At 41.4% G+C, this 26,316-nt stretch overlaps 1 protein-coding gene across 9 annotated transcripts in view; it reads left to right on the top strand.

The window, feature by feature from the left end:
* Nucleotides 1–26,316, top strand: part of ACOXL (acyl-CoA oxidase like) — a 354,068-nt gene that overhangs the window by 87,250 nt on the left and 240,502 nt on the right. For all 9 annotated transcript variants that reach the window (XM_034659541.1, XM_034659540.1, XM_034659539.1 and 6 more), the window contains exon 11: nucleotides 24,812–24,846. In XM_034659541.1, the coding sequence (XP_034515432.1) occupies nucleotides 24,812–24,846 (35 nt within the window). The remainder of the gene's footprint in view (nucleotides 1–24,811; nucleotides 24,847–26,316) is intronic.

The following is a 26,316-nucleotide window of genomic DNA, read 5'->3' as shown; positions in this document are numbered from 1 at the left end:
ATAAATAACTGTCATGGGGTAAGGCGCTGAGGGGCTTGTTGACTGCAGCGCTTTCCCTTTCTCGTGTTTGGCATCTCATCTAAGCTTTGTTTCAATGCACACTCCAGACATTTCTTTTAAAAGAACTAATCTTGTCAGCCAAATAATACCTTCTACTGCCGTGAGATATCTCCTAAATTTAGAGGACACTTTGTCATTGCTGCAGCATGACTCTGAACATCCGATCACAAGAGATGCTTAGTACAAAAGTAAGCTCTATGCCTATACTCCGTTTTTAAAGTAAGTGGAATTTTAAAAGTGAGGAAGTTAGTTTAAGTATGGCCTTTCCTCTGACACAACCCCACTTTTATATATGACCTTATGAATCCTCTGGTTTATTCACTTTTGTCCACTGCATGGACTAAAGACATGGCAGTATTGTAAGTTTTGGAGGATAGAACATAGATGTAAGTCCCTGCACTTCAGGGGTTTTCAGTCCTGTTGGAAAAGCAGAATGTAGACCTGAAAGGATCCTACATCAACACCGATGTCCTGGGAGCGTGAGGAAGCTATAGCAAGCACAGGCTGACTTGGCTTCCGTGCTGTAGGTAGAAGCCAGCCTGACTTGGCCTCTGGGCGGCATGAAGAGGACATACTGTATTGTAAGAAGCATGATTTTCAGAACACTGGAGGGGATAGTTCCAGTCAGTGCCTGGAATATTGTTGATTTCTGGGCTTCATTTGTAAACAGAGACCCAGATAAATGGATCCAGTCTGGTGATGATACCCAGGATAGTAAAGGGATTTAACGCAATGCCGTGCTAGGAACTACTGGAACATCTGGGGATGCCTAGCTGGGAAAAAAGATCTTGGGGTGGAGAGGCATGATAGCAACGATGTAATAAACTGGGGATATTGGAGGCAGCTGGGAAGCCAGTTTGGCTTAGATGTTGGAGGGCTTTTCTTGCCTTTTTAAAGATTTTGCATTTTATTCTCTTGGCATTGGGGCTTTACTGATGGCTTGTAAGGAAGGAAGTAATGAGAATTAGCTTGTGGTTCAGGGAACACCTTGGTTTGGAATGGAGAACACAGAGGAGGAACAGGTTTAGGGAGGAAAGCATGAGTTTGCAGAAGTTTCAGGAAGGAGTGTGGAGGCTCTGGGATGCATTGGCCAAAGCTGAGGGGAGTGGGTGACATCATGAAGGAAGAAGTAGCTATGAACAGACACTTTTCCAATGAAGACATACAAATGGCTAACAGACACATGAAAAAATGTTCAAAATCATTAGCCATCAGGGAACTTCAAATCAAAACCATACTAAGATACCACCTTACGCCAGTTAGAATGGCAAAGATAGACAAGGCAAGAAACAACAATTGTTGGAGAGGATGTGGAGAAAGGGGATCCCTCCTACATTGTTGGTGGGAATGCAAGTTGGTACAGCCACTCTGGAAAACAGTGTGGAGGTCCCTTAAAAAGTTAAAAATTGAACTACCCTATGACCCAGCCATTGCACTACTGGGTGTTTACCCCAAAGATACAGACGTAGTAAAGAGAAGGGCCATATGCACCCCAATGTTCATAGCTGCATTGTCCACAATAGCCAAATCATGGAAGGAGCCGAGATGCCCTTCAACAGATGACTGGATTAAGAAGCTGTGGTCCATATATACAATGGAATATTACTCAGCTATCAGAAAGAACGAATTCTCAACATTTGCTGCAACATGGACGGCACTGGAGGAGATAATGCTAAGTGAAATAAGTCAAGCAGAGAAAGACAATTATCATATGATTTCTCTCATCTATGGAACATAAGAACTAGGATGATCGGTAGGGGAAGAAAGGGATAAAGAAAAGGGGGGTAATCAGAAGGGGGAATGAAACATGAGAGACTATGGACTATGAGAAACAAACTGAGGGCTTCAGAGGGGAGGGGGGTGGGGGAATGGGATAGACCGGTGATGGGTAGTAAGGAGGGCACGTATTGCATGGTGCACTGGGTGTTATACGCAACTAATGAATCATCGAACTTTACAACGGAAACCAGGGATGTACTGTATGGTGACTAACATAATATAATAAAAAAATATTATTATAAAAAAAAAAGAAGTAGCTATGAGCAACTCGGGGCAAAGCCTACATTTAAAGGATAAGCTAAAGGGCATGAAGGGGGAATGCAAGGGATCGATCAGGGAAGTGGGAGGAGACCCAGAAGATTAAAGCCTCATAGGAGCCATGGGGAGAGAATTTCAAGAAGGAATGTGTAGTTAGTGATCCCACAGTAATCATCACCATTTGTTGAATGATGCTCCTTCATCGAGTGCCAACCATTTTGCTAAGTGCTCTCCATACATCATTTCCTTTAATTCTTACAAGAGTTCCACAAGGGTGACACTAATGTTGATATTCTGTAGGTAAGGGACTGAGGACCAGGATGTTAGGCTTCTTGGAAGACAGCATGGGGCTTTAGTGTGAGACAAGCTGAGTTTGAGTTCCACCTCTGCTTTTATTATCTGTGCATACTTGTACAGATTACTTGGTTCTTCTTCTCTAAATGAAATATAATGGCCCAGTTTCCTGAGGATGTTGATAGGATTCTGTGAGTAATTGCCTTATTTTAAGGGAAGCTCTTCATATGTGCCCAACATGCAGGAGTCCCTCCATAGACTTTAACATGGTCTTGGTTATTTCCCAGTGTTACCTACCTGGTAAGTGGTGGAGCTGAATTTGAACCCCAGTCTGTGTGGGACCATATCCTGTGCCATGCCTTCAACCAAGGGAGGTGATGTGGGACCAGACTTTAAATGCCCATGGAGTGGAGGAATGGTGTTTTAGAAGTAGGAGTAACTTGAGTGTGTCTGAGCCCAGAAAGGAAAGAGGAAGTAGGAAGGGAGAGATTAATGCTGCCAGAGAAAGGGGGGATTCCTAGTGGAAGGTCACAGGGAGACATATGACAAGCCATTAAAACACAGATGGAGGAATGACCCTGAAAACAAAGCAGATGTTTCTGCTTCAGAGACAGGAGGGACAGAAAATCTGAAGAGAGGAGGAAACAGAATTTTCAAACAGGGGCAAGAAAATTGGGAACACTCTAACAGATGATTTCTGTTCTTTCAGGAATGCAGAGTTAGATCAAGGTGTGAGGAAAGGGAGCAGGGATGAAGTGGAAATTTTGGAAGAGGATGCTTAGTGTTTACAGCCGTAGAAGGTGATAGGGTGGGGAGAAGAGAAGCAAGGAAGAAGAGGGCTTGTGGAGATCATGGAAGACCTGGTCTTGAGTGGCTTGCTGTGGTGTTGTGTATAGTTGTGGCCAGACATTGTGATCATATAGTTAGTACTTGGGGCAGTGGTAGGGAAATGGGATGGTTGGGTTGGCCCAGATTTAGAAATTGGGTCATAGAAGGACAATGAGATGATGGCTGCTGGGAAGGTGTGAATCAAGGAAGCCCAGGGTGAGTAGAAATGGGACAAAGGGACACTGGGGTCTGAGGGAAAATTTTCCTCCTTCCACTGTTGTCGAATAGCCAGCATATGATGAGGAACTTCTTCTTCTTCTTTTTTTTTTCAAGATTTTTATTTATTTATTTGACAGAGAAAGAGATAGCGAGAGAGGGAACATAAGCAGGGGGAGTGGGAGAGGGAGAAGCAGGCTTCCCGTTGAGCAGGTAGCCAGATGCAGGGCTCGATCCCAGAACTCTAGGATCATGACCTGAGCCGAAGGCAGACACTGAACGACTGAGCCACCCACCCCTGATTAGGAACTTCTGATGAATAATATATATGACTCATTTTCAGATCTCATTTTCCAAAAAATATAAGGCATCTATATGGAAAATTTTATGGCAAGAATTTTATACTTCCTCTGCAGGATTTTACTCAGATTGTTACCTCAAGTGCAGTCCATTAAAGCTGAGCTTTCAAAACCCCTCGTCTCATGGTCACGTAGCCTGGTCCGAGAATCAGTCATTTTTTCAAGGATCCCTAGTTCTTTTTGTTGGAGAATGATATTATTTTTATTTATTATTTTTTTTAAAGATTTAATCATTTTATTTTAACAGCTGTTCAATATTCTATGGAGTTATCATTTCTTGATGCAAATTAACTTTGTTTCTAGTTTTTTGTTGTACATACATCTATTTTTTCAAAAGACCATATCCATTGGATTTGTTGGGTCAAATGCATTCATTTTTTTGTTTTTTGTTTTTGTTTTGTTTTGTTTTGTTTTTTCCTTTGCCAATTTTTTTTATTATGTTCAGTTAGCCAGCATATAGAACATCATCTGTTTTTGATGTAATGTTCAACGGTTTATTATTTGTGTATGACACCCAGTGCTCATCACATCACGTGCCTTTCTTTTTTTTTTTTTTTAAAGATTTTATTTATTTATTCGACAGAGATAGAGACAGCCAGCGAGAGAGGGAACACAAGCAGGGGGAGTGGGAGAGGAAGAAGCAGGCTCATAGAGGAGGAGCCTGATGTGGGGCTCGATCCCATAACGCCGGGATCACGCCCTGAGCTGAAGGCAGACGCTTAACCGCTGTGCCACCCAGGCGCCCCCATCACGTGCCTTTCTTAATACCTATCACCTGGTTACCCCATCCCCCAACCCTCCTCCCCTATGAAACCCTCAGTTTGTTTCCTGGAGTCCAGAGTCTCTCATGATTTGTCGCTGTCCCTGATTTCTTCTCATTCAGTTTTCCCTCCCTTCCCCTGTGGTCCTCCACACTATTCCTTATGTTCCTCATATGAGTGAAACCATATGATAAATGTCTTTCTCTGCTTGACTTACTTCACTTAGCATAATCCCCTCCAGTTCCATCCATGTCAATGTAAATGGCGGGTATTAATCCTTTCTGATGCCTGAGTAATTAATATTCCATTGTATATATGAACCACATCTTATTTATCCATTCATCTGTTGAAGGACATCTCAGCTCCTTCCACAGTTTGGCTATTGTGGACTTTGCTGCTATGAACATTGGGGTGTATATGCCCCTTCTTTTCACTATATCTGTATATTTGGGGTAAATACCTAGTAGTGCAATTGCTGGGTCATAGGGTAGCTCTATTTTTAACGTCTTGAGGAAACTCCATACTGTTTTCCAGAGTTCCTTTGCCAATTTTTTGATGAGGTCTTTTTTTAATTTATTAAGTTGCAGGAGTTCTTTATATATCCTGGATATTAAGCCTTTATCATTTATATGATATATAAATATTTTGTCCCATTCCATAAGTTGCTTTTCACTCTGTTCATTGTGTCACTTGATATACAGAAGTTTTAAATTTTGTTATTCATGTTATCTATTTTTTCTTTTGTTTCATTTGCTGTTTTTGTCTCATGCAAAAAATCACTGCCAAATCCAATAGCATGAAGGTTTTACTCTACGTTTTTTTCTAAGAGGTTTTTTTTTAATTTTTAAATTTTTATTTATTTATTTATTTTTGATGTAAAGTTCAATGATTCATTAGTTATGTATAACACCCAGTGCACCATGCAATACGTGCCCTCCTTAATACCCATCACCAGCTTATCCCATTCCCCCACCTCCCTCTCCTCTGAAGCCCTCAGTTTACTGACTCTGAGAAACAAACTGGAGAATGATTTTAGATACCAAGATTTGGGTGCCAAGTGTTCTCATTGCTACTAGAGTATTGTTACTTCTAGGTCTTCTCAGTTGATAGAGCAAGGAAATATATAATTTTTTAATATCTCTTATTTCAATTCCTGTATTTAACATACAGTGTATCATTAGTTTCAGATGTAGAGTTCAGTAATTCATCAGTTGTATGATGGAAATATATGTTTTTATACTAACCCGTGTATATACAGGTATCTCAATATGTATCCATTTGTATCTATATTAAGCTAAAATTGAGTTCATACTGATGTCTCATATCCAATCCATTACCACATAGATCATTCTAAACTTTTCCCCTACCTTGTCTGTAACCTCCTGCTCCAATAGTGAGAAAGCTAGCTCCAGCCATTTGCCATCCGTTTACTTAATCGTTCAATTCCAGTATACGTGTATAGTGGTTTCAGAATTGCTAACTCAAGCCCCTATGGGAAACAATTTTATCATCCGGAGTACAGTACTTATATTCAGTTTATTTTGCTTTTGGTTTTACAGTCTACATTCAATTCCAAAGTTACTTATTTCAATACCTTTATCTCCCACCCCCTTCAGAGAGGTCATTTTATACATTTGTGATAGATTCTTTGATCAGTCTGAATTCCATCCTGCAATTCTCTTAACTTTAACATGATTAAAAAATTGCATACATTAAGTTTTATTCTTTGTGCTGTAAATTTCTATGGGCTTTGACAAATGTATAGTTTCATGTACCTGTCATTACAGTATCATACAGAATAGTGTCACCACCCCAAATAATATCCTGTGCTTCACCTATTAGTTTCCTTCCCTCCGCAAATCTGGCAGCCACTAATCTGACTACCAATTATAGTTTTACCTTTTTCAGAATGTCGTGTAAATATAATCACATGGTGTATAGCCCTTTCAGACTGGCTTCTCTCACTTGGCAATATGCATTTAAGATTCATCCATGTTTTTGCATGGCTTTTGTTGCTGAATACTATCCTACTCTATAAATGTACCACAGTCTGTTAATCCATTCACCAATTGAAGGACAGACATCTTGGTTGCCTCTAGTTTTTCGTAATTATAAATAAAGCTGCTATGAACATTTACATAAAGGTTTTTTGTGGACATAAATTTTCACATAATTTGGGTAAATATGTAGGAGTGCTATTGCTGAATTATATGGTAAAACTATGTTCAGTTTTGTAAGAAACTTCCAAACTGTCTTCCAAAGTGGCTCTATCAATTTGTATTCCCACCAGCAATGCGTAAGAAAGTTCCTGTTGCTCTGGATTTTTGCCAGTTATTGTCAGTGTTTTGGATTTTAGCCATTCTAATAGGTGTGTAGTTGTATCTAATTGTTTTAATTTGCATTTCCCTGATGACATATGAAGTTGAGCATCTTTTCATATGCTTATTTGCTCTCTGAATAGTTTTTCTGATGAAGTGTCTCTTCAGATATTTTGCCCATTTTAAAATTGAGTTATTTGTTTTATCATTGAGTTTTAGAATTCTTTGGATATTTTGGATATCAGTCTATTATCAGATATGTATTTTGCAAAGATTTTATCCTAATTTATGGTTTTTGTTCTCTTAACAAAGTAACTTTGGCAGAGCAGAAGTTATAAATTTTAATAAATTTCAATTGATTCATTTTTCTTTTATGGATTATGCTTTTGTTCATGTGTGTAAAACTCATCACAAACCCAAGGTCATGGAGATTTTCTCGTATGTTTTCTTCCAATAATCTCATGGCTTTGCATTTTACATTTAGGTTTGTGACCCATTCTAAGTTAATTTTGTTTAATATGTAAGGTCTGTGTCTTTTTTTTTTATTTGCTTTGTTTCATTTTTGCATATGGATGTCTAACTGTTCCAGCCCCATTTATCAAAAAGTTGATCCTTTCTCAGTTGAATTGCCTTTGTAGCTTTATCAAAATTCAGTTGACTATATTTGTGTGGGACTATTTATGGATTCTCTATTCACTTTCATTGACCTATGTGTCTACTTCTTCTCTAGTACTATGCTATCTTAAATATTGTAGGCTTGAAGTTGGATAGTATGAGTTCTTCAATTTTGTTGTTCTTCATTGTTTTTTTGGGTCTTATAGGTCCTGTGCCTTTTTATATAATTTTTAGAATTAATTTGTTAACATCTATAAAATAACTTCTTGGGAACTTGATTGTGATTATGCTGAGATCTTAAGAACTGACATGTTAACAAGAGTGAGTCTTCCAATATATGAACATAGAATATCTCTCCATTTGTTTATATTTTCTTTGATGTTCATTTTTTAAAATCTTTTTTCTTTTTCTTTTGGATAATTTATAATGATCTATCTTCAAGCTCACTGACTTTTTCTTTGGGCATTTCCTTTCTGCTGTTAAACCTATTAATAAGACTGCTTAATTTTCAGATATTGTGTTATACCATAATAAAATTTTCATTCATTTCCTGTTTTTATCTTCTGTTTCTCTGATGAGATTTCCTATATTTGCATTAATTAGACCATGGTTATAGAGTTGACGCTTGAACAACATGGGTTTGAATGGTACAGATCTTCTTATACATGGATTTTTTTAAAAGTGCAGTATGGTACTATAAATGTTTTTTCTCTTCCTTATGATTTTCTTATCATTTTCTTTTCTCTAGCTTACTGTATTTTTTTAAAAGATTTTATTTATTTGACAGAGAGAGAGACAGGACAAGCAGGGGGAGTGGCAGGCAGAGGGAAAGGGAGAAACAGACTCTCTGCTGAGCAGGGAGCCTGATGAGGGGCTCCATCCCAGAACCCTGGGATCATGACCTGAGCTGAAGGCAGATTCTTAACTGACTGAGCCACCCAGGTGCCCTCTAGCTTACTTTATTGTGAGAATACAATATATAACACATATAGCATACAAAATATGTGTTAACTGACTATGTTACTGGTAAAGCTTTCAGTCAACAGTAATCTATTGGCAGTTAAGTCTTTGGGGAGTCAAAAGTTATACGTGGATTTTCAACTGCGCAGGGAGCTGGTGTCCTTAACCCCTGCATTATTCAAGGATCAACTATAATATTTTCTTGAAAGCCCTTATCTGATAATTTCAACATCTGTATCATTTTAAGGTAGGCATTTATTGATAGTCACATTTTCTTCATTCTTCATAAAATCAGTAACTTTGGATTATATCCTGGACATTGTGAATATTATGTTTTGGGGACTCTGAGTTATGTGCTACTCTTCTGAAGAAAGTTGGTGGTTTATTTTAGCCCATAATTAACCCGGTTAGACTCAAGGCCTAACCTTGAGCTTTGTCTTATCTTCTGTGGGTTTTTCTCAGTTTAATTCTTTAAGCCTTGGCTGCACTGCTTCGTCCTTCTAGTGCATGTTGGTTTAGTGGTCAGCCTGAGATTCATCCAGAGTTCATGCACAGAATCAGGGGATCCCCTTCTTCTACTCCTGCCTTTCTAGGATTCCTCCTCATACTCTTGCGATGACAGTTGCCTTTATTTATTTTCCTGGGTTCTCTCGCCAGAAAGACAACAGATTTTCTCTCAGTTTTAGCCACCCATGCTGCACTACTCACCTGTGGCCTGCTTTCAGGGAAAAAAACAGGGGAAAAAAATTGGGAACTTCACCCTGTGCCAGTTGTTACCGTATAGTCTGTTTGTTTTTACTCTCCGGAATTCTCAGTAGTTGTTTTTTGTATCTTGCCTGAAGTTTATAGCTGCAACCTGTGGGCGTTTCCATCTGGAGAGGGCTTACACTGCCATATTAGAAATGAATTTCTGCCTGCTTTTTTTCACCTAACATTATTTCTTGGAGATCTTTCCAAGTGAGCATACAGACAACTTCCTCAGTCTTTTTAATAGTGCCTAGTAGTCCACTATAACCAGACCCCTCCTGGTGGATATTTATGTTGTTTCCAAAGTTTCACTTTTAGAGATAATGCTGTATCAAATGTCCTTGTACCCCTGTACATTGCTCTGAGGTCCTGGTGGAGAAATGTTTTGGGCCCTCAGCTAAGATTTTTCTTGGAATCTTGAAAAACTTCATTTCCTTGGTAGTAGCATGATTTCTGTTTCTTCCTGTGGTTGACTGAAGCCTGGGTCATGTTTCTGGGTATATCCAGTGGCAGGAAGATGTGGAGGAGAGGTGAGATATTGAGGAGTGCCAAGTATTCCAGAAGTTTTAGAGATTGCTCTACAGTACTCACCTGAGAAGAGTAGGGAAGTCTGATGGAAAAGGACAGTGACAGCCCTAGCCCATCCCCACAAAACTGTGTAACTGTTTAATTTACCATTTCTGATTTAGTTATTCATCAACATAGGATAAAAGTCATCTTTGGAAAAAATATAACACATTAAAGCAAAGTTTTCTCTCTTTGCCTCGTTCTCTTCCCATTCCTCTTAGGTAAAGGGCAAGGTGAGTCTTTTAGAAGCATCACAGAGTCTCCCTAACTCATTCAGCATCTCTTGATTGTTTCAGGATCATATTCTCAATGTCTAGCATTGTACTCAAGACCCACCATACTCCAGTCCCAAATATCCTCAGGCTTTCAGTCACTTTGTAGCTGTATGACCTTAGGCAAAGTAGCATATTCTCTGAATCTTCCTCTCCCCGTCCAAAAATGGGGGCAATCATACTTTCTTCTCAGAGTTGTTGATAGGCTTAGCTTTCTGCAGCTCTTGGCCCCAAATTTGACTTATGGAAAGTGCTCAGTGGATGCACCCAGTGGTAGTATTGTCCAAACTTCCTGCCTGACTCAAATTTATTACTGCTAAACTATTGCTGATGCTGAGGTTCCCCCCATGATGCCCTCCCCTGTTCTCCATAGCTATCTGAATCCTGCCAATCCCTTGAGACCCAGCTCAAGTCCCAGCTCCTTTGTGGAGGTTTCTTGATCAATCTCTCTCACAGCAAGATCACCCTCCTATGAACTCCTGGCACTTCACACAGTGGGTAGTGTAGCTATTTCCTTGGTTTATGTGGTGCTTTCTGAGCTCAGGGACAATGCCATGTACCTCTTTATGCCCTCCTCAGTGTCTTGTACACAATGGGCTTTTTATAAACATTGATGATGGGTTTGGAACCCTGTATTTCACATGCATTTAATGGGCAGTTACCACAGTAGAGAAACATAATACAACTTTGTCATTGTTGGCCATTGAACCAAAACAATGCAATGGACATGCTGGTGTTACAAACTGTCAGGTTAAAGTTTGAAGACATCCAAACAGTTTTCTGAGTTTGGGGCATGTTGTTTTGTTTTTTTCTCTCTTGACTTTTAAACAGCAATTAGAATCTTTGGTGTTCAGTTCATCCTGTAATCTTTTCTTAGGCTCCTGGAAAAAATAACCTAGTTGGGTGCCTTATACAGATATGTCTCCTTCACCATGGTGAGGATGCAGAATGTTCTTGGCTGCTGTGTGGCTCTAGCAGAACAGGGAGGCCACTGGGTTGGCCGTTCTGTTGACTGTCCAAATCAGGGAGTAAAATATGGGCTTGATGTGAGTTAGAAACACAGACAACTGCATAAAAACATTAATGAAATGAATATAAAACCCATACTTTCAGCAAATGCTCATTGAGCTCCTGCTGTTCATGTGGTACTGGACTCAGCTTGGGATAGAAGAGAAATACCCACTCTCCAAGAGCTTGCAGGATGGTGGGGAGATCTGTGTACAGACTGTAGCTCTTGCATGTGCCACGCAGAATTAGCCAGATGAAGAACTGATAAAAGGCAGAGTGGGGCATTGAAGCCACCTAGGTGTTGTGATATCTGAAGGAGTGTATAGGATGAATGGGAGTTTTCAAAAGTGAATGAGGAGAGAAGAGCATTGAGGGAGATGGGATATGAAAGGAAGTGAAACAGTACATTGTGTTGGGGAGCCTGGGGTGATTTTATGTCCTGGGTAGGAATGAAAGAGATGGAATGGTTGAAAAAGGGGCAAAGAGACAGGTGAGGTAGCCTTAGGGTCTTGGCTTTATCACTTGGCCACTGGGAGTCCCACATGCGTCTTCCACAAGATGCAATGGTGTGATCAGCTCTGATTTTTCATCTGAAGAAAGGCAGCCCCTTAAAAAGCTCTTCCTGTACTTCCTGTGAGGAAAAGTGACATTCTCAAGGAGGTGACAATGGGGCTAATGGGAAGGGGCCAGGCTTAGAACAACTCATCTGGAGATTTTTTTTTTTAAATCTAGAGATACTGACTGGGGCTGAAGAGTGTTTGGGTGGGTGAACTGAGGATGAGAGGGAGTCACATGTTTTATTTTGTTATGTGGTTGTTACCTCAGTGTTGAAATGCTTATTGTTTATGTTCTGCTTTTTTTATATGACATCCTGATCTTGAATCCCCTGTTGCTATATGTTTTTCTTAATTGTAAGTTTTAGTGGCAGCAAAATATTGAGTTAAAGTATTGTATTGACTTAATTATTCTTATAATTATTGGTAATATTTACATTATTTCAAAAATTTTTTTTTACCTTTGTAAATAGGACTTTAGTGTTCATCCTTGGATTTTCGCTTTTATATTATTTCCTTGGGGACAATCTGAAGGTATTAATAGTGTCATGACTTCTTGATACATTTTGTCAAGTTGTTTTCCAAATGGGCTATGCCAACAGGTGTGAATGTGTTCCTTCCACTCTGGCATTTGTTACTACCAGACTTTTTTTCTAGATCTAATTGCTGTAACTATCAACAATGACTAACAGATACTGAATGATCATTTTGTGCTAACACTGTGGAGTGCTTTGAGTGCATCACCTGATACAGCCTTCTCAAAAAGGCTGGGAGGGAGTGACAGTTGATATCCTCAGGTTAGAGCAAGGAAACTGAGGCATGGAGAGATTGAGTGATTTGCCCAAGGTCATATGGTTCAGAAATGCTGGCGCTGTGGTTGGAATTTAGGTAGGGTCTTTGGGGAGACCTTGCCATGGGTAATCACCAACTTGTACTGTCTCACTGTTTAAATTTCCATTTTGGGGGTTTCTGATGAGGTTAAATATTTTTCTATATGTTTGGTATTTGTTATGTTATTTAGTGACTTTCCCTTTTATGTCTGTCAGAGTTTTTTTTACTTACTAAGCTCTTCATACTCCATCCCCATCCCAATTTGGAGTGGCAGTGCATTACAGTCTAAGTAGCACCAACATCAAGTGGTGGGTTTGTGTTTTGGGGTCTTTGTTGGGTCAAGGTGGCAGTTAGCAGTAGTCTCATACTTCACCGATAGCTGTGGGATGTGCTGGTCTACCCTTAGCTGTGTCTCTTGGACCTGGTTACTCCTTGGGAAGTTTGTTCTTTCTCTTCAGAGGAAGAGAAGACACCCTGGAGAATTGTTCTGGAAATATTGAGAAAACTCAGAATTTTTCCTCTGTCTCCTGATGAGGCAATGATGGGTCATAGCAATGTCTATAAACTAGTGAAAGTGTTTTGGCTCTTGTGTTTCCTGCTCCATTTCTTCTCTATGACCACATGATCACACTTCAGCAGGGCTTTCTTTGTCTGGTTGTGTCCTTCCATGAACCTAGTCTGAGGCAGGAGAAGAAGAAGAAAGATGTCTTTATTCCACTCTGCTAGGTGTGTGTGCGTGTGCGTGCAGGCATATTAGTCACTGCTTCTTTCACATCCATCATTTCAGACAAATTCTCTTCTCTGACGTCAAAGTCTGAAGTTACCACCTTTAGATTATACTGACCTAAAAATTCAAATCATGACAAACCTCTGTGAGAATTTGTTTGGGGTGGGGGTGACCCCAAGAGATTATAACCTTGTTTTTTTCCTCCCTCCCTTCCTTCCTTCTTTCCTTCCTTCCTTCCTTCCACCCACCGTTCTTTTTCTTTCTTTCTTTCTTTCTTTCTTTCTTTCTTTCTTTCTTTCTTTCTTTCTTTCTTTCTTCCTTTCTTCCTTTCTTCCTTTCTTAGAGGAGACGGTAGGGATGGGGCAGACAGAGAATCTCAAGCAGACTCCATGCCCAGGGTGGAGCCCGATGCAGGGCTCAATCTCACAACCCTGAGATCATGACCTGAGCCAAAATCAAGAGTTGGATGCTTAATAGAATAAGCCACCCTGGCGTCCCTTTTTACCTCCTTTCTTGAGTCTTTGTTTTGAATTTTTGTCCTTTTTATCCATGAGTGGAGGTGGAACATAGTTTAATAGTATCTCTCTGCCAAGGCATTCATGTTTTAGGCTGACAAAGACAGCATCTTAAGATAAAAATTGCATTCGGGTATGCAAAAATGTACGTGGTTCATAGCATTTTGCACTGTGATTTTTCCCCATGTTTTTTCTTTATTAGATATTTTTTGAAACTCAGCATTCACTACCAGCTTATGTTAAAACATTCAAACTACACATTAACAAGAATATAAAAGAGTGAAGGTCCTTTTCTACCTCATCCCTTCCCACCCAATAATTTGGTAGTCTTCCAGACTTCTTTCCTTATAATTATATAGATAATCATCTAATATCAAATATCACCTCAACACATATTACACACATCTACATTGTATCTACAGTTGATTTGTTTTTGTTTTATTTTGTTTGTTTTTGCTTAAAAATATGTTGTATCTCCTTTCACAGTGAATCTACTGTACTCTTTAACAGCTGTGCTCATGTTTGATTGAAAGCCTCATCCTAGCCTATGTTCTATATACCTGAACAGAGGACCTGTTTTGTTTTGTTTTTTAAATTTGTTTTGTGTAGGGGCTCCTGGGTGGCACAGTCAGTTAAGCGTCTGCCTTCGGCTCAGGTCATGATCCCAGGGTCCTGGGATCGAGCCCTGCATTGGGCTCCCTGCTTGGCGGGAAGCCTGCTTCTCCCTCTCACACTCCCCTTGGTTGTGTTCCCTCTCTCGCTTTCTCTGTCAAATAAATAAATAAAATCTTAAATTTGTGTAAATTTTTTTATGGTAAAAACTAGATGGAGGAGAAGGTATGGGGTAGTTAGAAGGAAGATAAGTGTTTTTTAAGTGAGTATTTGGCAAAATTCAACACCCATTCATGACAAGAACTCTCAGAAAGGGGCGCCTGGGTGGCTCAGTCATTAAGTGTCTGCCTTCAGCTCAGGGCATGATCCCAGGGTCCTGGGATTAAGCCCTGCATAGGGCTCCCTGCTCCGCTGGGAGCCTGCTTCTTCCTCTCCCACTCCCCCTACTTGTGTTCCCTCTCTCGCTGGCTGTCTCTCTCTCTGTCAGATAAATAAAATCTTAAAAAAAAAGAACTCTCAGAAAAATAAGAATCGAAAAACTTTCTTCAACTTGATTAAAAGCATCTAAAAAAGAAACTGTAGCTACCATTATACTTAATGTCAAAAACTAAATGCTTTCCTTGTAAACTTGGGAACAAGGCAAGGATGTCTGCTCTCACTACAAAGAAAGAAAAAGGTGTATAGATAAGAATGGAAGAAATAAAACTGACTCTATTTGTAGGAGACATAATTGTCTACATAGAAAGCCCATGGAGCCTATTTAGGCTCCTGGAACTAATAAATGAATTTAACAATGTTGCAGGATACAAGATAAACAAACAAAAATCAACTGCAATTTTATATATTAACAATAAATATGTGAACACTGAAAAAAATACCATTTACAATTGCTTTTAAAAAAGAAATGCTTAGGAGTAAATTTCACAACGCATATGTAGAAATTTTATGGCGCTTATCTTACAGAAATGAAAACTTATATTCATGCAAATTCCTACACACGTCTCCATAGCAGCTTTATTTATAATAGCCCCAAACTGCAAATAACTTATATGTCCTTCAACAGATTCATAGACTGTGGTATGTCCATACCATGAAATACTCAGCAATCAAAAGGAATGAACTATTGGTGCATGTAACCACCTGGATGAATCTTGACAGAATTATGCTGAATGAGAAGATCTCATCCCAAAGGGCTACATACTGTATGATTACATTCTTGAAATGACAAATTACAGGAATGGAGAACAGATTGATGATTGCCAGGGGCTAAACAGTGAGTGATTATGGGAGCCAAGTGGGTGCATTTATAAGGGCAATACAAGAGATCCTTATGGTGACAGAAACGTTCTATAACTGGACTGTATTGATGTCAATATACTCATTGTGATATTGTAGTGTAGTTATGTGAGATGTTACCATTGGAGAAAACTGTTAAAGGATACATGGGAACTCTCTATACTATTTCTTTATATAATTTTTTTTAATTTAAAAAAAATTTTTTTATTATGTTATATTAGTCACCATACAGTGCATCTTTAGTTTTTGATGTAGTGTTCCATGTGTCATTGTTTGCATATAACACCCAGTGCTCCATGCAATATGTGCCCTCCTTAATACCCATCACTGGCCTAGCCCAACCCCCGCCCCCGCATCTGAAACCCTCAGTTTGTTTCCCAGAGTCCATAGTCTCTCGTGGTTCATTCCCCCTTCTGTTTACCCCCCATTCATTCTTCCCTTCCCTCTCCTACTGATCTCTCTGCTATTCCTTATGTTCCACAAATAAGTGAAACTATATGATAATTGTCTTTCTCTGCTTATTTCCCTTAGCAAAATCTCTTCCAGTCCTGTCCATGTTGCTGCAAATGTTGGGTAATTGTTCTTTCTGATGGCTGAGTAGTATTCCATTGTACATATGGACCACATCTTCTTTATCCATTCATCTGTTGAAGGGCATCTTGGCTCCTTCCAGAGTTTAGCTATTGTGGACAATGCTGCTATGAACATTGGGGTGCATATGGCCCTTCTCTTCACTATGTCTGTATCTTTGGGGTAATTTCTAATACCTGCATGTGAATCTACAATTATCTCATACTAAAAAGTGTAATTTAAAAATACATTATTACTTCAATAATGGATCTACCGTACCGTTTTTAATAGCTGCTGACATATTTCATAGAATGCTTTATTTTAGCCTATATACTGTAAGCCTGGGCAGAGGGATTTTTGTTTGTCTGTTTATGTGTTTTGTGTAATTTTTTTTGTGTGTGTGAAGATTAGATGAGAAAGTAGGTAAAAATTAGAAGGAGGAAAGTGTTTTTCTTTCTTTGAAATAAGCTTCTTCAAACTATTTTTGTATTTTACAATAAAAAGAGAGATCCTTTCCTGGGAGTTTTACTCTTGACCCTGATGGGGGGTCTGGGGGGTCAGAGTGGGTCTGCAAGCTGTGGTGGGGTCTCTAAGCTGCTGTGACAGGCTATGAACAGCCTTTTGTTTTCTTGCATTTAACAGCCCCAAATCCACCTTAGAAATGCCCTCAAATGTTTTTGTTATTGTCTGCATTTGAGGGCGTCACCTATTTTTTCCCCTTTGTACATTTCCTTTTCTTCTCTTTAGCCTCCTCCTCCTCTCCTGGCTGACACTTTGACTTAGTAATCAAGTTTTCACTTAAGTAGTATTTGCCACTGAAAGTTCCGGAGTTTTCTGGGTTAGGTATTCTGTGATGTAGGCTGCACCCAGAATCCAAGTCCATTGTCATGCTGATTTCTTTTACATTGAAGGTAGGCTTTCTGGGACAAGAGGGTGTGATTCATGATATTATAGAACACCCAACAGTTCCTATCATGAGAAGCAAAGAAACCAAAATCCACAATTATTTTGTTTGAAACCTAAAACCTAAAATGCATTCGTGAACAAACTGTAAGCATCAGAGGAACTCCCTGGAGCGAGTTCAGTAGTTCATGAAGCTGACTGTCCAGCTCTGGGTACCAGGCACGCAAAGAAGAACCAGGCCCTGCTGCACACTCACGGTGCTGTGACATAGACCATGGCCACTTAATGACAACGACAAACACAAAAGCCAGCCTCCTGAAGCCCTTACCATTGCCAGGCCCTGAGACCTTCCTTCCCTGTGTCTCCTGGGGACCACAGTTACTGTCATCTCCGCAAAGGAGGGCATTGAGGTAGAGAGCAGGGGGCTCCTCCCCTGCCAGAGCCCCACAGCGCACGGGGCTTGGTCCCTGGAAAATGCCTAGCAGAATGGGTCCACGGTGCTCTAACTGTGGGGCAGCAAGTCAAGGTTAACAAATGTTTTCATTTCGGGTGAATTGCGGGCCAACGCAAGTCCTTGTGAAAACCCATCTAGTTGTTTTTTAAGCAAGATGTTTAGTCCAAAAAGACCGTGTGTGGCTCAGGTTCTTGGGGACAGCAGTGAGGAACAGCACCATCATTGGTCTTACCTTTTTAGTCATTTGGGGCTGAGAGTCTTAAAAACAACCTGTTTTCTTAGGTTGGTTAAACAACTGCTGCCTACATTTCAATGTTCGTTCAATGTTAATTTCCATTGATTTAGCAACTTATCTTTTACATCAGGTTTTGAAAGTTTCAGATCTGAATTGCTAGGTTTCTGACAAATCTGAAAAGATCCTACACGTTATGCATATCCCTTTCTTTCCCTAAATGTTAGTGTGTCTTTTTCTTGATTTTTTTGAGTTTTTTTTCCCTTAATTTTAAGGGACCAAGGAAGGATAATATCACCAAATAAACTCAGTAATGAAAAATATGTTGCCGTTTTTCTTCCTCCTGCCTTTCTTGCTGTGTTCTCCCTCTTTCGAGGAGAATGGCAAAAGGGAGGACAGGGCTGCCGCCTGTGGAGACTCACCCTTGGCCTCCAGGAAGCTGGCCGTGTCCTTGCAGGCCAGCAGCAAACAGTGGACCTCAGCAGGGTGCACACACCTCTCCCTGATGACTGGGTGATCACCCGGGAGCAGCGGGAGGCCTCGTTTCCCAAAACATACCCTCAGGCCTGCCCATGAGCCTGCCTGAACTCGCAGTGATGAGAATCCCTGAAGTTGAGTGGAGGACACTGAAAGGACATTAAGAGCATGTAAAGTGCAAATAGCTTTACTATGTGCTGTGACATCATCATCACCACGACCGCTGGTAACAAGAGTCATCTACGCCAAGCATACTGCTATGTTATTTCCGTACATCGTCTCATTCAGTGCTTCTAAACCTAGCCCTAGACGAATGGCTAAAACACCCCAGAGTTTCTGATTCAGTAGAATTAGGGCTGAAGAATCTGCATTTCTCACAAATTCCTGGGAGACGAGGATCCTTGCTGGTCCTCATCTTTGAGGTCTAAGTTAATCTGCGTACAACAACGCCATTTTACATTGAAGAGAAGGCAAGAAAAGTCAGGACACTTGACCCCAAAGCTCATTGCTACTGACCATAAGCATCTGTTTAGCACAGTTAATTTTTCAGAGGAAGTAGCAAGTGCCTAAGAAAGCCCTAGACAGGTGCCAAGGCTAAGAACTAGTGAGTCGTGGCAGGGGTTTGAGAGTCAGGCATGGGAGGCCAGGAAGAACTGGGGTGATGCCTGTGGAAAGAGCAGTCCTGGATGGTGCTTGTGTGGGGAGCAAGGGGGTCCTAGTTATTATCAGGGGATAACAGTGTTGGAAAGACAGCCAGGGAAGGGGTTAAGGAACCATTTGGTGGATTACTTTCTCCCTGTGCTGGCTTCCTGGTGTCAGCACACTGTGGCTCTGTTTGTGTGAGATTCTGTCCACACCATGCTTCTTCTTCTCCCCTTCAGGCTCCTTTTCCATATTTCCCATAAAAGGGGAAGGAATAGTTGAAAACTGCAGGAAGAAAATAAGCAACAAGTTTTTTTTTTTGGAGTTTATTTTGTGATGGACCCTTTGGACCCATGAAACTTAAAAAGGAGTAAATTAAAGAAAATCTTCACATAATTATATGAAAAAGAAAGAAGACTCATGAATAACATGAAAGCTTTTTCTAGATTTGTCACAAGCTAATTAACTCAGATTTGAAGATTTGAGAACGCAGGGAGGAGAGACTTGGCAATATGGAAGGTGTAAAGTGAGGTTGCAGACTGGTGGCCCCCTGGCCAAATTCCACTGATATATTTTATTTGGCTCACATTATTTGAAAAATATGCAAATCCATTTATTTTATTTTATTTTTTAATATTTTTTATTATATTATGTTAGTCACCATACAGTACATCCCTAGCTTTTGATGTAAAGTTCCATGATTCATCACTTGTGTATAACACCCAGTGCACCATGCAATACGTGCCCTCCTTAATACCCATCACCAGCCTATCCCATTCCCCCACCCCCCTCCCCTCTGAAGCCCTCAGTTTGTTTCCCAGAGTCCATATGCATTTAAAACGTGGGAGTTTTCATACTAAAGCCCTTGGTTTCCAGATTTTCTTGAGGAATAGGGAGTGCTAGCATCGGGGCAGTGGCTGGTTGGTAGCTGACCCTGAAAATGGGAATGACTCTTGGTCATAGCCCCTGCCAGCATATCAGCCCAATCTAGAAGGTTCTGGGCCCAGACTTGGAGCACCACCACTCACCAGCAGGGCCACTTTGGGACTGGCATTTAATGGACTCTTCCTCCTCACCAGCTCTCGGCTGGCTTGTGAGTGTGACAGCACGTCATAAACACGTAGCACAGTGGACCTGTAAGAAGGGGGGTCCCAACAACACAGGCACCCTTGGTCAAGTGGGCAAGAGACGCTTAGTGACACCCTGTGGACAGGGAAGGGAACCCATGTAAGAGAAGTGCCCTAAGACAGTGTCACCCATTTCTTTCCTTAAAAAAAATTTTTTAAAGGTGTTTTAAAAATGCGTTTTCTAGAATTATTATGATTATTTTACAAGATCCATGCAGTCTACGTGGTGCTTTATAGGGCGTATCCGGCTACAGCTGGTGCACTTTGGGGGGTTTTATGGCAAATTATTCTCGGATTACTCTTTAATGCAGCAAGGTCTGCCTGTTGTCTGAGCTCCCTGGGTCATATGGAAAACCCTCAGATGTGATACAAAACAGCTGCCTCAGTCAGCTGTTCCAAAAAAGGAGCAATTTTAGGCCGAAGCAGCAGGAAAAAGGTTTTTGTAGCTGGTGGAGATTTTGAAAAATGTTAAATTACTCTTTCCTTGCCATTAAAATGTGATTTAATTTTGTTATTAACAAATTGTGTAAATCTAAAAAGAAGGACTCTGAGTGGGAGTTTGTTAAGTGCATTCTGGTAATATTTACAGTATGTCCTGGGGGGTTGTTCTCCAGGGAGGGCAGCAGCACAAAACTCCAGCTGACCTCCATGTCCCTGGGCCTCTGCCCTGGCTGGGCTGGGGTCAGGGGGCCAACCCCTAGGCCTCCCTCCTCTCTCTCCTCTGGGTTCCTGCTGAGACCAGCAACAAAAGGGTCAATTGTCTGAGGCCTCCCTTTGTCTCAGGGGGCTCTGTGGGCCTCTCTGAATGCCAGAGCGTCTGTGCGCGTGGGTCAGTGCATGTGTGCATGTCTGTAAGAATGTGTATGTGTGCATATGTGCCGGTGCCTGCATATGTCTGCATCTGAGTGCTGTGTGAGCATGTGCGTGCATGTGTGCGTATATGAACACATGCTCATTGGGACATGTGCACACACGAGTGGTATGCATGTGCACGCATATGTGTGAGCGTGGATACGCATGCATGCAAAAGTGTGCGCACCCGCATGGGTGAGTTGGGTCTCAGTGCGCACACGTATGTACATCTGTGTGCACGTGCATGTGTAAACTGGTTATAAAGTCTGCACTAGTGCATGGTTGCATGCATGTCTGTGCAGACACAGGCAGGAGTGAGACTTGTTTAAAGCATTTCTGAGTTGCTGATGCTTCTTAGCAACGGCGACGGCTCAGAGAGGCCTGACTAGCTAGGTTCCTAATGCCAGGGCAGAAGATTATCTCTGGGCCATCTCTCAGCAGATTACACAGTTGCCTTTGTCTTGTATTTGCTATGGTACAGAAGCCTCAGAGAATTTTCTACCTCCCCTGCCTTGTCTAGGGTCAGATAATATGCAGGAGGAGGAGGAATAGACACAGTCCCCTTACTCATGTTCCAACCTGGGACTTTACGGCAAGGCCTTATGAGGACTACTACACCGTTCCAGTGTCTTGTCAGGGCTGCCTAATTGGATCCGGTGCATTCCGTGTGGAGTTCAAGCCATGTTTCCAGAATGACTTTGCAGTGCCCTATTCCCATCCACCACACAGGTCGGTTCCCACCAAGCTCCAGGCCCTTTGCATGGGTTCAGATCATTTCGTCCCTAGCATGTTGTTACCTGGCCTGTTCACACAGAGACCCGCGGGATGCTGGGGCGGGTCGGTGTGATTCCCTGATTCGCACTCGTCCTTCACAAAGACGTCCTTTTTAAAATGACAATAAAACATATTTGATTCAGAAGCCAGGAAAAGACAAATAAAAGTGCTTAATTGAAATTCATCTCTGTGAAGGATTTATCACCCAGCCTCTTTTAACCAGCACGGCTACCACCGAAAGACTTCCTCTGCTTTTTTCTTATTTTTGTCCCTCCCACGCCCATTTTCTCTCCCCACTCCAGCAAAGGCATATCTTTCAACTGTGGAAAAGCCACCAATTAAGCAGTACTCTAAAGCTTATCAAAATTTTCAGTTGGTAAAATTATCTTATAATTAGCCTCACTGGAAGCCAGAACTTTTTAACTCTAGGAAATGTAAAGTTACGTGGCATGTGAAATCGTAAATTGCTCATCCTGATCTTTTGGCTGCATTTTCTGTTTTTATTTCCTTCCCTAAATAATTTCCTCCTTGTTCTTTAAATTCTTTTTTTTTTTTTTAAGATTTTGTTTTATTTATTTGACAGAGACAGCCAGTGAGAGAGGGAACACAAGCAGGGGGAGTGGGAGAGGAAGAAGCAGGCTCCTAGCACAGGAGCCTGATGTGGGGCTTGATCCCAGAATGCTGGGATCACACCCTGAGCCAAACGCAGCCGCTTAATGACTGCGCCACCCAGGCGCCCCTGTTCTTCAAATTCTTGATTGTCCTGAGGCATCTTCCTTTTCCGTTTGCTTAAATCTCAAAAAAGTATATTCCCGGTTCAGCTGACAGATAATTGAATACTTCAGGTGAGTGTGATATGAAATCACCTTAATGTTATATATTTCATGCCTTCACTTCTAGATAATCTTTTTGTAAAATTAAGCCTATCCCCCCCCCCCAGTCCTGGCTCACTGATGTCGGTTCTGCATTTGCGGTATGCATGGTGGTAACACACAGCCAAATTATTCTGGAGCTGAGCTGTTCGAACAGTAGCTGGGGGATTCTGGAGTGTGTCAAGCTGGACTAAGGTGTTGGGCTTGCTTTCCTTTTTAAAAAAAAAAAATCAATTAAAATATAGTTGACATATTATATTCATCCCAATGATTTTACTTCTCGTAACTCTCCCTCCCCTTGTCTCTTCATCACCCCCTCTACCCTCCCACTGCCCAGGGACCCTTGTGTCATCTGGGGTCCAGGACAGCCCCATGGAAGTGACAGCTTCCACCCCCCACCACCACTGGGGCCGACATCGGGGGAATTGCCAGTGACATGTTCAGGGATGTGAAGGTTCAGCTGGGTAGACTTCGGCCCTGATGATGCTTGGATTTTTAACTGCTGTGAGCTCCTTAAACTAATAGTGCCATAGTTCAACCACAAGTGGATTGATGAGGCTTATATAGGCATGGTTGAGGCTGGTCATCATTTTTACATGATGAAATACTTTCTAAGTTCCAAGTCCTAACTTAAAAATTAAATTTTGGAAAATGAAGGGACGCCTGGGTGGCTCAGTGGGTTAAGCATCGAACTCTTGATTTCCACTCAGCTCATGATCTCAGGGACTTGAGATCGAGCCCTGTGTTGGACTCTGTGCTCAGCGGGGAGTCTGCTTGGGAGTCTCTCTCTCCCCCTTCCTCTGTTCCTCATCCCCCCTCACCTGCTGACTCGCGCTCTCTGTCTCTCTCTCTCAAAAGAAGTAAATAAATAAAATCTTTAAAAAAATTTTTGGAAAATGAAAACATTTTCATAAATGAAGTATTGCCTGTATATAGTGATAGTAGTGGTAATTAACTATTTATAGAGTTTTTCCTATCTATAGGCAGTAGGCACACGTGTGTGTACACACAGGTGTAAACACAAAAATAGAAAAATTGTTTAATCCTTATACGAGAAAATAATTATTTGCCCATTATATAATTGCAAACACTGCGGCTCTGAGAGTTTAAGTAACTTGATGCCCATACAGTTAGCCATTGAACTCACGTGGCCTGACTTTCCTGGAATCCGCTACTGAACTTGTACGAACTAGCTGGGGTCCCTGCCGTATGATTCGACCCCTGCTTATGCTTGAGAGGTTTCCATGACACCCCCACAGAGTAAAAAGGAAATCATGGTGTCACCTTGGTCTCCACTTGTCGCTGTGTCCAGCGATGGTATACACTTCTCTTGATGTCACACATGCATTGCAGGCTTAATCTCTTTGCTGTCCTCAGAGGCGCAATTTGCTGGCCTTGGGCTTATGGGATCAGTGTGAAGATTGTGCAGATCCCCCTGGCAAGACTCTGGCCCAGGTGGTCAGTCCCCCTCATGGCCTGGTCTCCACTCGGCACTCCTGGTGCAGAGGGGTAGGAAAAGAACTCCTCCCTAGACCCGGGTATGGCAAACCTCAGATTCAGCCACACGCTAAATCCCGCCCTTTCATGGCTTTGTCTCAGAGCTGAAAGAGCCCTGTTTCGCTCATACAAACAGAGAGTAGAATGGTGGTTGCCGGGGGCTGGGAGTGGGGGAAGTGGGGAGGTGTTGGTCAGAGGGTATAAACTTTGAGTTGTAAGATGAATAGGCTCTGGAGATTTAATGCACAGCTTGGTGGCTAGAGTTAACAATACTGTATTGTATACTTGAATTTGCTAAGAGAGTAGATCTTAAGTGGTCTCACCAAAAAAAGAAAAAAAAAAAAGTAACTATGTGAAGTGATGGATGTGTTCATTAATGTGATAATGTATGGTAATAATTTCACACTGCATATGTATAGCAAATCATCACATTGTATACATTAAATATGTACAATTTGTCAGTTATATCTCAATAAAAAATTTAAAAATTAAATTAAAAAAAATGTAAAGAAAAAAAGAAAGAAAAAAAAGCAAAAAAAAAAAAAAAAGAGCTCTGTTATGGAAGGTCTTCCAGATGAGAGACAGCTGTCTAATTTGAGAGACACATGAAATATTTTAGGTGTCTCTAAGACCCTTTCAAAATATGGCTATCCTTTAAGACCTGTGCTGAAACTAAAGATCTATCATTAAAAGGTGTTATTTATGAAGCGTAAGCAATAGGAGATTTTAGGAAATGTTTAAAAAATAATGGATTATACTAAGTTAATTTTCTTGTGAATTCAGCATACTCTGAATATTATTTAATATGTATTTTTTCCCTCTTTTAAATTACAGCTTGGGTTGACGATAGCCATTCGCTACAGCCACAGGTAAAGTTAATTTTTTTTTTCTTCTTAAGACATAATCTTACTGGTTTATAGCTTTTGGTTTGCTCAAGTCTGTGGGTTTTTGAGCTTAATTTTGGTGGCCGCTGTACCCATGATATCAATTCACAGCAATTAGAATTGTTCTGGTGGCTTGACTGGTGAAGGTTACTGGCTATTTGGAGGACTAGGGTTTCTATGTAAAAGTGGTGGTAGGTAGTGCATTTCTTATAAAACAAAAAATGGACTGCTGTAGGGTAATTTCTGGGTAATGTATTCTGTCTAGGGATAAGAACAGAAATCAGGGATGTCCTGCATGAGAGGTGGAGGCCAGGCAAACAGAAAGCTGGGTGAAGGCTTGTTAGTGAAGCCCCTGGCCCCTCCATGGGGGCCCCCGTCTTACATCTGAGAATGGCTAAAAGCTCCATTGTTTGTCTTGCTTCGTGACTTCTGCCTGTTTCTCAAGTGCACTGTTTATGAAAAGTGTTGGTTTCTTGTATTAATATTCATCAAAATGTATTAAGATGTTGAATTAGTGAAAGATCCCATCTCCATGGAGGGGCAACAAAGCAGTGTCCCTCCCATCCTTACACAGACTGCTCACAGCCTCCCCAAAGTGCCACCCACTGGTTAGCTTGGGACATCTGGCCAGCTCTCCACAAACGAACCGTAGTTACCTCCAACGAGATTGCCTTCTACAAATGCTTGTAGCAGGTTGCATGTACTCGTTTACATCCAGCTGTGACTTGAGCCACAAAGTGGGCAGTCAGAGAGGCCTTGAAGTGCTGTTGGTGCCCTGTGTGGGGTAGAGCAGGAAGATGGCAGGACTGGGTGAGAACCACTCGGAACTGGGAATGAGTGTGTGGGAAGAAAGTGTTCACGCTGGACGTTTCTGGATACTCTTGGAAGAACGCTGTTCCAGAGGAGCGCGGCATACTTTGATGTTTGGGGATCGTGGGTGTGCCTGATGTTCACGCCTGGCCAGGCTGAACGTCCTGCAGAAGCACCTGTTCCCTTGTCAGCAGGGCCAGGCCACTGCCACGGACAGGACCTACAGCTGCTCTGCACTTGGGAAGCCTGGTGTGGACAGTGGGCCCTGGACTCTCATGTGGGCTGCATACTGGGTGGGGTGTGTGTGGGACGGCAGATATTGCCCTTTCCATTCTTTTCCTATTGGTGGAACTTTCCTTATATCTGAGTCCCTCTTCTCAAGAAAAGTAGCTGCCTCCTTCCGCATGAGAGCTAAAGGTGCCTCTTCCCTGAGAAAGCTAAGGTCTTGCTCTAGTTCGGAAAACAAACATGTGCTTGTTTCTGCGATGGTGACGGTTACCCTGTGGCTCTGTGGAGAGTTCTAACTGGTGCAGAAACTCAGAGTCTCTATGGAGCTGGAGAAGAAAGCTTCTTTTTAATCCTTGGTGAGGCTGAGGGACTTTTGCCAGCTATCAGTCTTTTCGAGTCAGGGCATCAGGTAAGATA

The sequence above is a fragment of the Ailuropoda melanoleuca genome, chromosome 4 (assembly GCF_002007445.2).
Source record: "Ailuropoda melanoleuca isolate Jingjing chromosome 4, ASM200744v2, whole genome shotgun sequence".
NCBI classification, from domain to species: Eukaryota; Metazoa; Chordata; class Mammalia; order Carnivora; family Ursidae; genus Ailuropoda; species Ailuropoda melanoleuca.
This window is presented reverse-complemented; position numbering and strand designations above follow the sequence as displayed.